The sequence below is a fragment of the Gekko japonicus genome, unplaced genomic scaffold, assembly GCF_001447785.1.
Source record: "Gekko japonicus isolate JY-2015 unplaced genomic scaffold, Gekko_japonicus_V1.1 scaffold361, whole genome shotgun sequence".
In the NCBI taxonomy this organism is placed as follows: Eukaryota; Metazoa; Chordata; class Lepidosauria; order Squamata; family Gekkonidae; genus Gekko; species Gekko japonicus.
The window spans coordinates 558,993-573,893 of NW_015174852.1; the positions used below are offsets into that span (position 1 = coordinate 558,993).

At 50.1% G+C, this 14,901-nt stretch overlaps 1 protein-coding gene across 1 annotated transcript in view; it reads left to right on the plus strand.

The window, feature by feature from the left end:
* Positions 1-8,146: 8,146 nt before the first annotated feature.
* Positions 8,147-14,901, plus strand: part of IGF1R (insulin like growth factor 1 receptor) — a 255,537-nt gene continuing 248,782 nt past the window's right edge. The window contains exon 1 of the mRNA XM_015424544.1: positions 8,147-8,294. Within this exon, the coding sequence (XP_015280030.1) occupies positions 8,207-8,294 (88 nt within the window). The 5' untranslated portion in view covers positions 8,147-8,206. The remainder of the gene's footprint in view (positions 8,295-14,901) is intronic.

Genomic DNA, 14,901 nt, shown 5'->3' on the forward strand with positions numbered 1-14,901 from the left:
GACGCTGAACTGCAGGCTGTGGAAGGTCAGTAGTTCAGCAGTTCAAGACCCGGGTGCTGCATGACGGAGTGAGCTCCCGTCTCCAGTTCCAGCTCCTGCCAACCTAGCAGTTCGAAAGCAAGACATTGCAAGTAGATAAATAGGTACCACGTCGGTGGGAAGGTAACAGCGTTCCGTGCGCCTTGGTGTTTAGTCATGCCGGCCACATGACCACGGAAACGTCTTCAGACAGCGCTGGCTCTTCGGCTTGGAAACGGAGATGAGCACTGCAACCCTAGAGTCGGATTCGACTGGCTTTCGAGCAAGGGAACCTTTACCTTTACCTAAGTTTGAACCTCGTCTGCCATTCTAATGCATTTGATAAAGTGTGCATGCAAACGAAAGCTCATACCTTGAATAAACCTTTGTTGGTCCTAAAGGTGCCCCTGCACTGTAAATTGGTTCTACTGCTTCAGATCAACACGGCCGACCAACTGGATCTGTTCTTTCCTTTCATTCATTCATTCATTCCGACGAACAACTGAGGAGAGGAGCCACGGTTTAGAGCTGGAGCAGCCGGTTTGCATGGAGAAGGTCCCAGGTTCAATCCCTGGCATCTCCAGGTGAAAGGTCAGCAGGTGAGGTGAAAGACCTCAACCTGAGCGGCTGCCAGTCTGAGTAGACAATACTGACTTTGATGGACCAATGATCTGATTCAGCGGAAGGCACTTCCGTGTGCTGTCATGAAATTTCTCAAACCCATAATAAAGGGTTGATATATTCAAAAGGGAGAACTCTGGCATTGACCGGAATGTATTGGCATTACAATTGCTAACATGTTTTGCTCCCCACCCCCCCAAATGTGTGGATTGCAACCTGTATTGGTAGCGGAATCAAGAAGCGGACTGCAAGTTTGTACAAAGTTTAACAGAACCCTTCAGATATTCTAGTTCGGAAAGGGATAACCCCCCCACCCCCCGCATTTTTGCAGTTTTAGCCAGGCAGCAAAACAAGGGGGTTATGGAGTACTTGGTGGATTGGGTTTATCACACCAAGTCACATGTTGTACAGGCACAGTTTAATATATTTAATAAATAGCATGATGGTGCTGGAGAAGACTCTTGAGAGTCCCTTGGACTGCAAGAAGAACAAATCAGTCAATCCTAAAAGAAATCAACCCTGACTGTTCCCTGGAAGGCCAGATAATGAAACTGTAGCTCAGATACTTTGGCCACCCAATGAGAAGGGAGCACTCCCTGGAGAAGACCCTGATGCTGGGAAAGACTGAAGGTCAAAGAAGATGGGGACGGCAAAGGATGAGATGGTTAGACAGTGTCATCGATGCAACGAACATGAAATTGAGCCAACATCAGAGGACGGTGGAAGACCGGAAGGCCTGGCGGGAGCTGGTCCATGGGGTCGCGAAGAGTCGGACTTGACTGTGCGACTGAACAACAACATGATCTCAAAGCGAAGCAGGTTTACAACCTATTGACATCAATAGGAGGGAGAGCTAAACATCTCAGTACTGGGTCTCAGGTTTTGTGGTTCCACCTCTCCCCCCCCCTCGCTTTCATCTTATTGATTCAGCTATCAATATGGGTTGAAGAAACACTCTGGTTAATGCCAGAGTGCTCTCTTATGAATATATAGTTAAAGGTTTCCCTTGCTCGAAAGCCAGTCGAATCCGACTCTAGGGATGCGAGTGCTCATCTCCGTTTCCAAGCCGAAGAGCCAGTGCTGTCCAAAGACGTCTCCGTGGTCATGTGGCTGGCATGACTAGACGCCGAGGCGTACGGAACGCCCCGCTTCCGGCCCTCATTCAGCCAGGAGGAGGCAGGAGAAGAGGGAGGGTAAGTTGCTTCCTCCCTGCCTCTCCCCACCCCTGCCTGCCTGGGGCCAGGGAGGGCCTTCGCGGCTTCCTTGCACTCCCGCCGGCCGGTACTGTTGGGGGTGGGGTGTGTGGCCTTATGACACACTTCCGGTGATGTCAGGGGGTGTGGCCTTATGACAGACTCCCGGTGATGTCAGGGGGTGTGGCATATGCTAATGAGTTATGCTAATGAGTTCCCTAGCTCTTTTTCTACGAAACGACCCCTGCTCACAACACTATGGTCCCAGGATACAGGAACAGACCCTGCAGCTTTTCCCATGTTCTTTCCCAGGTGGTTGCTGTCAGCCTTGGATCCATTGGATCTACAGTTCTCAACTCAAGGTTGGGAAATTCCGGGAAATTTGGGGGAGGAACTTGGGGAGGGCCAGCTTTGGGGAGGGATCTAAACGGAGTCTAATGCCATACAGTCCACCCTCTGAAACAGCTCTGGTCTTAAAAGGTGCCACTGGACTCAGACGTCATTCTGTTGCTTCAGACCAACATAGCTACCCACCTGAATCTCTCTCACTAGTGTGAGAGAACTGAAGGAAAGATGCTGTAATCCTCTTTATCACACTGCAAAAGGCCCAAAACAACATGGGGGAGGGGGACAGAGTTCCCTGAGGCGTTTTGTGAACTTCAAAAACCTCTCCACAGGTGCGTCTGCACATGTACAGTACTCATGTAGGTGCCACAGTGATGAACAATGGGACACAGATAGGTAGATTTCCTTGCCAGAGGCAAAAAGAATCAAAATAGCCATCCCCCTGAATGAAAAAAAACAACGATGAAATTAATTGAGAATTTTGCTGCTGGCTTACCGCAATGTTTTCTGGACTTTTATGTTGCCTCACAATCTGAGATAAACTGCCTTACGGTGCTGCCTAAATATAAAACTTCTTTGAAGAGAGATTTAGGCAGGGGTCATTTCCTGCAGGAGCACACAGGACCTCACCCGGGGGAACTGCGATCCCCCGCGATCCCCCCCGAAATGACCTCTGGTTGTGAGATTCTGGGACCCCAGAAATAAGGGTTGCCTATTTTCCTGCCACACGTGAGGTAGCTACCACCTAAAAAAGCTCAGTGTCAACACAAGCATGCAGAGAGCCCATACCTAATTCTGGCCCCGGTCACACGGGCCGGATATCGCGCGCGGGGGGGGGAGGCGTGGCTAATTGCCCCGGCGCAGTTTGATCCGTGATTATGCGATCAGATGCGCCAGCGGTACACCATGGGTCCTTCCCTCGGCGCCGGCGGGTAAACGAGGGACCGGAGGGGAATGCCATGCGCCAGTGCAATCACACCACGGGCGTCTGGAGGCAGCCCGTGGCAAACGTTTACTAGTCCCTTGGAGGTACTAGTTTTTAAACGCGCATTGTCGGCAGCAAGCCACGGGTGCGCTCCAATTCCCAGATGTTGGGGTGTGATCGTGCCCGGATAATCCGCCCACCATCCGTGCCTCTCCAGCGGCAACTTTGCCGTGTGACCGGGGCCTCTGTGAGGTAGGTCAGCCTGAGAGACAATCATTGGACCAGGGTCACCTGGCGGGGATTTTGAACCCAGGCCCTAGTCTGAGGCTGTAATCACTGTACCACACTGACTCTCTATATTTTGGGATAGTTCTATTTCTAGGATAGGGAGAAGGGTACCCTATTTAAGATGGGGCTTTCCAGTAAACAGGAGCTGCGGTGGCTCAAGTGGTTAAGACGCTGAACTGCAGGCTGGGGAAGGGCAGTAGTTCAGCAGTTCGAGACCCGGGTGCCGCAAGACGGAGTGAGCTCCCGTCTCTAGTTCCAGCTCCTGCCAACCTAGCAGTTCGAAAGCAAGAAATTGCAAGTAGATAAATAGGGACCACTTCGGTGGGAAGGGAACAGCGTTCCGTGCACCTTGGTGTTTAGTCATGCTGGCCGCATGACCACGGAAACGTCTTCGGACAGCGCTGGCTCTTCGGCTTTGAAACGGAGATGAGCACCGCAACCCTAGAGTCGGATTCGACTGGCTTTCGAGCTTTTTTTCCAGTAAACATGTCCAGGATCAGGCACTTGCTGATCCGAGAGGTGCTCGGGGCTCAGGTCTACCTAGCGGAACCATTTAGCTCTGGAAATTGGTCTGCTAGTAAAGGGTGACTCAGTGTGACACAGAAGGACTCTGCACATGTTCAGGTGTGGTTTCTTACGGTGCTCATGGCTTCAGAGGTGATGGGATACGGAGGATTTGAAAATAGGTCCGGGGGCAAAGGATTTCAAATGAAGCTGGTGCGGCAAAGAGCCCAAACACGTAATATATAAATATAACCAGATGCATCGTAGAGAGGAGGTGTATGCTGGCTAGAAGGAACTATGAATCAGCAAGTTCCTAGTGTGTGTCTCACCTTTATCATGAATTTATTAGGTGCCCAAAGGCAATCGATCCTCCTCTCCCACTCCTGTTTGCAAAATGGAACTCATATCAGCCTGCCTTCCAGGGCTGCTTAAAGCACAACATTCAGTATTTTTAAAGTACCATACCAAGTCTTATGATGCTGATCCTGCTTATGCATAAATGCCACTATGTTCAAGGACATTTGCAAGCAAAAGGGTTTAAGAACGCTGCCTTAAAAGTGGAAAATTTCTTTGGCAAAGACAGGGCAGCCTGTAAACACGGTTGCCAACTTTGCTCCTGTGCCATTACTAACAGCCTAAACAGAAATCAAAGGACTGTGGGTAGCTCAGCATTTATTTACATGGGGGGGGGGGAGCCTAATGTGTACATGGTTTACTGCTGAAGGCACAGGAGCAGTAGCCGATTGTGAGAGAGCATGACATGGTACCCGTGGAGCTGAGACACACTGCCTCCCCCCAAAGAACGATTAAGCAAAAGCAAAGGAGCTCTGTTCCTCTGATTTGGCTCATTCTACAAAAGGCTGGGAACTGCGGTGGCTCAAGTGGCTAAGATGCTGAACTGCAGGCTGTGGAAGGTAGGTAGTTCAGCAGTTTGAGACCCGAGTTGCCACATGATGGAGTGAGCTCCCGTCTCTAGTTCCAGCTCCTGCCAACCTAGCAGTTCGAAAGCAAGACATTGCAAGTAGATAAATAGGTACCACTTCGGTGGGAAGGGAACAGCGTTCCGTGTGCCTTGGTGTTTAGTCATGCCGGCCACATGACCACGGAAACGTCTTCGGACAGCGCTGGCTCTTCGGCTTGGAAACGGAGATGAGCACCGCAACCCTAGAGTCGGATTCGACTGGCTTTCGAGCAAGGGAACCTTTACCTTTTTAAACTTACTATTGGATACCAAGTCTTTACCACCTTATTTTGAAATTCAGTTATTGAAACGTTAATTAAATTAAAAGTCATTTTACTTAAAATGGAATAATCGCGGACAGCGCTGGCTCTTCGGCTTGGAAACAGAGATGAGCACCGCAACCCTAGAGTCGGATTCGACTGGCTTTCGAGCAAGGGAACCTTTACCTTACAAATGGCTAGGTTTTTTTTAAAAAAAACTCAAGCATAGCTACTCGCGAGTAAGCCTCGTCGCAATCCCATCCCAGGAGGTATGCTTCAAGACCCACGTGGATGATTTCGGCATCAGAGGTCGCGATCTCCGCCCCACTTGCTCGCGAGGAAAGAACCTTCGCCGAAGTCAAGGGGACTGAAAACAGAAGCAACCCTCGAAGCGTATCCACAATGTGCGATTTTTACGGCCATAACTCAGCGCGGGAGACTCCCGAGTCGACCACGCGTCACCCCGAGTCCACACGACCGCCAGTCCCGAAAGCACGCGTCCTTGCAATACAGTCGGATGCCGCAGAAACGAACGAGGCTTTTTAAACCGCGGCTTGCACTTCGAAGGTGCTTTTTTTTTTTGCGCGTGAAAAACCGGCGACGATTTAAAATAGCAAGAAGTCAAAACTACCCCAAGGCTTGCTTTTGAGGGCGCCTGCGCGCAGCTTCTCCTGGGCGGGCATCTGCATTTTATTATTGTGATCGGGGAGGGTTTTCCCCCCCCTCCTTTTGGGAGGAGGGCGGCAGCTGCGGCGGTTGTCAGCCGGTGTGTGTGTATCCTGCTGGCCACCGGAGGCTCCGTTCCCGGGAAGCTTCCCGGCCTCCAGCTTTTCCCACGCTCCCGCCCGGGCCTGGCAAAGACGCCGCTGCCTCTTGCTGCCCTGCTTTTATTCCTTTTTCTGCTGGGGGGGGGGGATCTGCCGCCCTCTCTCTCGCTGCATTCATTTATTTGTGTTTGTGTCTCTCCCTGCGTGCGCGCGCGCGCGCGCTCCCGTGTACAATCTGACTCCTAATAATAATAATAATAATCAGCGTTCCCTCTAAGCTGAGTTAGTGTGAGCTAGCTCACAGTTGTTCAGCCTCCAGCTCACAGATTCTTGTCTTCGCTCAGGAAGGAGGGCTCCAGAGCCAACTAATTGATGCAGTCGCCAAATCGCTCGCTCACAAATTTCATGCCAGGAGCTCACCAGAGTAGAATTTTTGCTCACGGGACTCCACGGCTTAGAGGGAACATTGATTAATAATAATATAGATATGTTTTAAAAACCCACCCCGTTTCCTCCCCCAGCTTTGCAGCCTTCTCCCCCCCGCCGTGCAAAACAACAACACTACACACACACACACATAACCATGATTCATAAATACAGCAAAGAAATGAAGGGGGGGAATGCCAAGCCCGGGGAGGGCGCTGCTGCTGCGGCTGCGGCGGCGGGGGGAGGCTCCACGCAAAGGCCGGCCTCCGCTGCTGCAATCGGGAGGTGGGGAAAGAGGAGGAGGAGGAGGAGGATTCCTGCGGTGGAAGGAAAGCGCCGGCGAGGCTTTTTCGTCGTGCTCTTCTGCTCCCCGCCCCGGGTCTCTCTCCCTTCGCCCGGCCCACGTCGAGGCGCTCCCGAAGCGGCCGCTTGCATTTGGGCAGGGGGCGGCGGCGAGGGAGGCGGCGAGCGGAGCTGGTGACCTTCAGCGGCCGGAGCCTTCCCCAGCGCATCCCCGCCGCCGCGGCTGCAAGTCCGGGGGCGAGAAAGGCCGAGCGGAGAGGCGAGCAGGGCGCGCAAGGAAAGGGCCTCGCCGTGGCCAGACGCTTCCTCGCCTCCCGTCCGGAAGGGATTTCCACCACCCCCTCCTTGCAACAGGATCTTGGCCTTGACGGCATCCGCTGCTGCTGCTTCTTCTTCTTCCAGCCTCTCCTCGTTGCAATGGGGAAGCAGCGGCGCCCCGGGAAGGCAGCGCGGAGCCAGGCGCGCTGAGACGCGAGCAAGCTGCGTTGGGGAGAAGAAGAGGAGGAGGAGGGGGCGCGCTCGCTCGCTCGCTCCTGCCCGTGCTCTCCTTTTTTTGGAAGGCGCCTGGGAAAAGGAGGAGGGGGCGGCGTGGGGGAAAGCCCTCCGGCTCGCCGGGCCTCCATTCATTTCGGCGTTCCGCGTTTTGCGTCTCTCCGACGGGCCGAGCCGAGAGGCGACGAGAAAGCGGCGGCGGGGAGTGGGAGAGCCCCGGGAAAGGCTTCGGGTGCCTCGCGCACGCCGCGCGCACCGAGAAGGGAGGATTGGAAAAAAACAAACCCGGGGAGCCGCGCTGCGGAATAAAGAACAGGAATCGGGGGAGGCGATAGAATAGATATTTTTTTGCATTTAGAAATTTGCAAAAAAAAAAAAAAATTGCATTTAGAAATTTGCAAAAATAATAATAAAATAAATTCATTCTAGGGGTGCCTCGAAGGGGTGCTCCTCTCTCTCTCCCCCCCCCTCCTCCCCGTCGCTTCGGTTTTTTTGCAATCTGGTGGATCCGTGTGAATTAATCGCCGCGTCTTCGGCGCTGTGTTTTTGTTTGGGAGGGGGAGGAGGAGGAGGCGGCGGGGGGGGGGCCAAGGCAAAAAGAAAAGATGGAGGTTGAAGATGCGGACTGTTTGTTCCAACGTGCTTCGTGCTGGCGACTCCTGGATCCCCGCAGGCCACGCTGAAGAGCCGCCCCGGCGACCTTTCTCTCGCCTCCGTGTAGCCCTCCTGGAAGGAGGGGGCTGAGCCAAGCAGGGGGGGGGGAGAGAGAGGCTGTTATTTTGCAAGCAGCAAAACAAGGCTCGGGCGCCCCCCCTCCCGCCTCGGGCGCATCCAGGGGGGGAATCGGGAGGGGAAAAAAACAACCTACTCCCAAAGAATCGTGCCCTCCTCTCCTCCTTTTGGAGAGGGGGGGTGGGGGACACTCGCATTTCTCCTCTCCGGAATTGTGGCCTTTCCTCCCCTGGGGAGGGGAAGAAGATTGGAAGACTTTCCGGGATTTATTTATTTGTTGTTGTTGTGTTTTTTTGCTGATATACAAAAAAAAAAAAAAAAAAACCCAGAGAGAGAGGCAATTTTGGGCCAGATTTCACAAAAGAAGAGGAATGAAGGCTGGCGTCCCAGGAGGGTCCTTTTTCGGGGGACTTCTGCTCGTTTTAGCCGCGACCTGCTTATGGCCAGCGAATGGGAAGAGTAAGTATTGTGTATTTTTTGGTGGTGGTGGGGCTGGGGGAGTGTTGTTTCCTTTGCCTTTAATGGGAGTTTATGGGGAACCCCCCCCCCGGCGTGGGGGCGTGGGTGGGTGGGTTACATTACATTTCAATGACTTGCAAGGGTGTGGGACAGACTGATTGAAAATGCTGAAATATCTCCTTTACGCCTGTTTATGTATCTATTTTAGAAGGGCTTTAAATTTTTTTGGGGGGGGTGATTTTCATTTCTCCCCCTATTTTTTTTTAATTGGGGAGGGGGAGAAAGGGGTCGCTCTGAAATGCCCACGTTTGCCTACATTTTCAGGGGTGTCCCCCAGATTTTAATTCTTGACTTGGCGTTTCTGGCTTGTCTGGGAAAGAGCTCTCTGTACTGCGTAGTAAACATTTGAGAAGCAGAGAGAGGTGCTGGCCGCGGTCTTCAGATAAGCCACATTTCAGTCGCCCCTGGAACCTTGGGAGGAAAGAGAGGAAATTGTGAACATAGAATGCATCTTGTTTTATTTTAATTTCTCCCCCCCCCAAAAAAAAATCAGGGCTGGCTGGCTTTGATCTTACAAGAATGCGCCCCATCCCCCCCCCCCCCCCAAGGATCCAGGCTTAAGGCTGTAGGGAAGAAATGTGGATTTATGGATGTTTGGGGAAAGGTTAGTCTGAAATGATTTAAGGCAACCAGAAGGACCGACAGATGAACGTGTAAACAGCTTCTGGGAAAGATGCTTCTTCTCCCCCCCCCCCCTTGGGGGTTTGTTTTTTTTTTGTGTTTAAAACGTGTGGAAACGTGTGTGCCTCTGTGTGTGTGTGTGTGTGTGTAAGTTCTGCCTGGCGAAAAACGTGGCTCGTGGTGTGCGCGCCTCTGCTGGTGCCAGTTGCGCTGTAAATGGTTAAAGTCTACGGCTTGGACAAAAGATGTCTGGATTTGGATGGGGTGGTTTTTTTCCCCCTGTTGCCCTTTCTCTTCTCCCTAGCATCGCAGCAGCTCAGGTCCTGGTTTTTTTGGGGGGACGGCTCCTAATTTCAGTCGATGAAAGGGGGTTCCTCTGCTCTCTGCCCGCCCACTTGGATTTGCCGGAGAACTGGAGAGTTGTATGTGGTGGTGGTGGTGGTGGTGGGGCTTTTGCACGGCCTCTCCAAACGTGACGGCATAAGTAAATACATTCAGGTTCTCCCACTCCTCTTCCTGATCTGCTGCTAATTCTGGGGCGTTTGGCGGAAGTTTCTTCTCTCTTGCCTCCCCATTGATTTATTCAGCCTCCCCCCCCCTTCAGAAGAGAGTGGGGTGTGTGGACTGGGCTTCCCATTCAGTGGGACAATTTTAACTGGGGGCTCTTGGCGTCCTTATGTTTATCTCCTAATGCCTGGGGGCAGGGTGAAGCGTAGTGACAGATCCTACAAATTGTATGCTTAAAAGGAGGAGAAACACACACACCCCCACCAACTAGGGGGTTAAAAAATAAAAGTCAAATCAAAGCTTCCTTCCACTTGTTAATTACCAAAAATAATGTGGGGGGGGGGAAATCCCTTGTAAGTAGGAGAAGAAATCTCTTTTGTTTGGGCCGTGTTTTATTTTAGGGGATCAGGGTTTTGTTGTTGTTGGTTCAGAGTGGAAAGGTGGTCTGAAGATTGAGTAGGTTGTTGGCAAGGATTTGGGGTTTCTCTCAATGTCTCTTAATGACCAGGAGGCAAACATTTGGGAAATAAAACTGGATTTGGAAAGTGTAATAACTCCCCCCCCCCTTCAAAAGCAGCAACAAGAAAACAATGTACAGGGGTGGGGAAGAGCAAAAAAGCCACCCCCCTTTATTTTTCTATACAGGTTTGAGAGTCTCCTAAAATTTGGCCAGATGGGATTCTCCCCCCCCCTCCCCATTGTAATAAAGGCTTAGATTTTACTGACCTGTTTTCTGTCTGTCCTGAATCTTCTTCCTTAAGAGTAGTGTTTATAGCTTTAAAAAAGTGAGTGGGGTTTTTTTTTTACAATGGATCCCTGTTAACATTATTCCTTTTGGGCTGTGGAACTGACCGATTCATTCTAGGTGGCGTGGTTCGTAAACTGAGCTCTGGATATGTAAGCCTGATAGAAAACATAGCTTGGAATCTGTCTGGAAAAAAATAGTTTGTGTGCTGGGGGTGGGTGGGAAATCCCACCTCTTTTCTCCTGGTTCATTTGTCTCAATCTGAACTACAAGGTCTCTGAAGCTACTCCGTCCCCAGTGCTCCTCCTCCTAGTAGCAAAAATAACATTTAGTTTTAATTTGTGTGTGTATGTTTTTGAAACATAGAATGTGTCGTAGTCTAAAAGGCTCTTCCATTTTCGGTCATAAAAAGCCATGCATTCCTAAATAGGAATACACAAGGTTTGCAACTGAGATTGGGGAGGGGGTGAGGTGGGAGGAAGCTCGATTTCTTTAATATACTTTGATTTTCAAGTTTCTTTAGGTGTGCTTGGTAGGCAGAACAGTTGTTTAAAACCCAGTGTCGGAAAAGGAAGGGTCCACTGTTAGAAACCCCTGGAACGGAAAGGTCGATGGAAGCAAGGAATGTTTTCAATTGCATGTTAGGAGATCTTTACGTGCCACTCGAACCGGTGGGTGGGAGGCCTCCTAGAAGGGTTCCCTGAAAACAAGATGGCTTTCTGTGTGGACTCTGAACTTCAATCCCCTTCTGGTCTTTAAGTGGCCGCTAAAGAGCTCCGTCTTCCCCTTCCAATCCATTACACTGTTGAAAATACAGGCTGGTTTGAAATAATAACCCCTCCCCAACCCCACCCAGGGGTCAGTCTTGGTGGTGGGATTGGGGGGGGGCTATCTCAAGCTGTATTTGATGTCCTCCCATTGTGTTCATAGGCTGCATTTGTTCAGCTAGCTCCCTGCCTAGTTGTTTTTTTCAAAAGAAATACTCTCTCGTAGTTGTAAGTATTCACTGTGTATAGTATCAACATCAGTATCTCTTAATGGCCTTGCTGATAAAGAAAATATGGTTAGCCAGAGAGACGTCTTGTGTAATTGAGGTACTTGAGTGTAAAATGGTTTCACTAGTAAAAGAATTAACCTGCCAGCGAGATGCCTGGGTGAGGCAAGGGGTTGGAATAGCAATTTGGCAGTCATTGATAAGAGGCTACATCAAAGGTCTGCCGAAAACAAAATGTAGCTCTTGTGTTGGTTCTAGTGACTTTTTAGTTCTTGTGAGTGGTCTGGTTCCGCTGGCTAGTTGAGTCTGTGCGTTCTTGGCCTTAATTCAGATGTGGCTGCCGTGAAACAGAGCAAAACAAAGGTTACAGAAATCATTACGGTATTAGGATATTTTGGATTTCTGTAATCCTGCTCCCATTCCATGGTTTATCAGGTGCTGCATCGTGTTGACTGTGTTTGACCTTTGCTATTCAAGAATCCACCTTGAGTCTCAGTGAGACTACAAATAAAGAAAAACGTGGTAAAGAGAGTAAGAGTGATTGTACAGAGACCTAGGGGAAGGAGAGAAGGAAATCCTGTTTAAAAAAAAAAATTGAGGAAGGAAGAAAGGCACTTCCTTTAGGGAGCAAGCCTAAGTAGGTCTCCTCGGAAGCAAATTCCCATGTTATTCAGCGAGGCCTGTTTCCAGGAAGACAGCTGTAGTCTTTTGAGGTGCCACATTACCCTTTGCGGACTTTATCTTCCATTGCAATAGCCTTGCGAGGGGCTAGTATTGCTGCTAGGGAAAGCTCAACAAATAGCTGGAAAATCTTGTAATCGTACCAAAACACAACAGGTGAGAGGGGAAGTGTGCTCTATATTTGCCCGGGGACCATGAGGCTAGTTTTAGGGCGACTTGAGAGGGAGAGAGTCTATGTAAGCGATTGAGTAGTAAGGAAGTTTCAGAGAGTATTTGAGTCCAGTAGCACCTTAGCAACCAGCTTGATTTTTTGGAACAGATTTGGAGTCCAGCGGCACCTTTAAGACCAACGAAAGCTCATACCTTGACTAAGCCTTTGTTGGTCTTAAAGGTGCCACTGGACTCTTAACTTTGTTCTACTGCTTCAGACAACACAGCTGACTACCTGGATCAATCTTCATAGATTTTCTGGAGTATCTGACAAAGGGAGTTTTGACTATCGAAAGCTTAACCCCCCCCCCCCAATCTTGTTGAGTAATTTGATCTCGAAGACTTGAGACTGCTGATGTGGTGCTAGGTGGAGGCGCCTCGGACAAGAGGAACCAAAAACGTTGCCACGACACTTCCGCAGGTCGTAAATCCTGGTTCTCTGCTTGGTTGAAGAACTGGTTCTAAGTGGTGATGCCTCCCAGAATAGGTTTGGTTGAAGGAAATGGGCCTTGCTCGCAACTCAATGGGGTTTTTTTTTTGGGGGGGGGCTGAGTATTTGAGCAGATCCTTCTTGCGATTGATCGTCTTTTGCTCCTAAAAATAGAAGTGCCACCGAAACACCGTTTGAAAGGGAGTTGTCAGAAGTTACAAGCCATTAAAAAAAAACATTTCCCCACGCAGCTTGGTTGTTTGGTTACCTGGAAGAAGTTCTCAACTTGGCACAGGTGGGCTGCTGTTTACAAGGTTGCCCGGGAATCAGCAGAACATGTGTAGGATCTGTGTGTTCATCAGCCGAAGCTGCGTTTCTTTGCTGGATTGCGAGGCAGTTGATTGAAAACGATTTTTGCATGAGACGCGTAGGCTGGCGCTCTGTGCTTTAGGTTCTTTTTATGTCCTCCAAACAGATGGAAATAGATTGATTTGAAATATACATTGGGGAAGAAGCGATCGTGACCCCGGGCTTCGTGGAAGCCATGCGCCTGCAACGTCCCATGTTTAGAGTTGATGATCGAGACATTCTGGTTATAACTTTGGGACTTGGCATTAAGTCAGTCTTGTTATGCTCTAGCAAGTTGTCTTTTTTTTTTGGAGGTGTAACACAATACTTTCCAGGTTTTTCCAGATGGTGGGGCTTTCTGTTTTGGTCAGGTTGGAAGGGGAAAACCCCACCGATCCTATGTATCCTTGAAACTGGTGGACATGTTTCCAGGTCACGTGCTGGAGGTCAAAAATGGGTGTTCACGCGACGCATAGATAAAATTCAGGCAAATCGGTTTGATTCATGCCATCCCTTTGCCAAATCTGGAGATCTGTCCTGTAAGATTGAACACTGCAAATTTTTCTTTCCTTAACTTGCTCAGTTCGTGAACTTTGACTTGTGGAGAATGATACTCTTTTCACTGCTTGCTTGCTTGCTTAGTTAATCGTATATGAATACAGATAGACTCTAAGGAATTTAGCAACAGTAATGTAAAGTTAAGATACAGAATTCTCGTGAATTTGGTAAGTGGAGAGCGGAAAACATTGGCTTGCTTTGACTTCCTCCGTACCTTAAAAAAAGGGGGATTTCATCATCAGGTTCTTGGATATTCAAAACCCGCCTGCCCTTCCCTATTTCACCATATTAAGACACTTCCTGAAAAGAACAGTACACATTGCAGCTGGCTTGGGGGGTGGGGAAAGAACCAAAACATTCTTGCGGTTTTGGTTTTTGAGGTAATCTTTCTTAGGAAGAAGGAAAAAAAAAAGATATCTGCAGAAACTGAATTTGGAAGAATCTTGTCATCTTATCCAGCAGCAGAGTTCTCGTCCACAGTGGGAAAGTCCTGTTGAGTTCCAGGGGATTTAAACAGACTCCTCTTAAAGGACTTTTGCGCTCTCTCCTGTGTAAAAGGTGGGGATGTGTGGGTTTCAATGTCTTGGTGTCAGGTTTTTGTGTCTCTTCATCGTCATGCCAGGAAGGTGGCTTTCCCATTGCGTTTTAGCTTTGCTTGTTCTCTTGTGTACTGTGACATTTGGGGTGTGTGTAAAGCCTTCCTTTTGCCAGTACTGGGGAAATCTTTACCTGCAAACCCCCTTCCCCCAAGAAACAGAAGTGGAGTCTGGTCATTTCCTAGAAAAAGTGGTGCAGGGGCTCATTTGCATATCTCATTTGCATATGCCACACCCCCCAACAAAGCATGCCTGGGTTCCCTGCCTGGGTTCCCTGCCTTTCTCTCCCTTCCCCATGTGGGGAAGGGAAAGAAAGGGATTTAAATCCCCCTAGGTGATGGGAGGGTTCTGCAGGCCTTCCCTGGCCCGTCTACCTTGGCGGGCGGGTCAGAAAAGGCAGCGGCGGGGGGGGCGCCCTTGAGCTCCTTACTGCCGGAACGCTGTTCTGGCAACCACAGTGCCGGCAGGAAATGACCCCTGGGAGTCGAGGAAAAAAGGACGTTCTTGTTTTCCTTCAGGAGTATGTATACACTCGTGCAAAGAGTAATATTTTAAACATTTTGTTTTATCTATCTTTGGCCCCGGTCACACGGGCCGGATATCGCGGGGGGGGGGAGGCGTGGCTAATTGCCCCAGCGCAGTTTGATGCACGATTATGCGATCAGACGTGCCGGCGGCACAACACAGGTCTTTCCCTCGGTGCCGGCGGGTAAACGAGGGACCGGAGGGGAATGCTGCGCGCTGGCGTGATCACATCACGGGTGTCTGGAGGCAGCCCGTGGCAAACGTTTACTAGTACCTTGGAGGTACTAGTTTTTTAAGGTGCATTGTCGGCGGTAAGCCACCGGTGCGCTCCA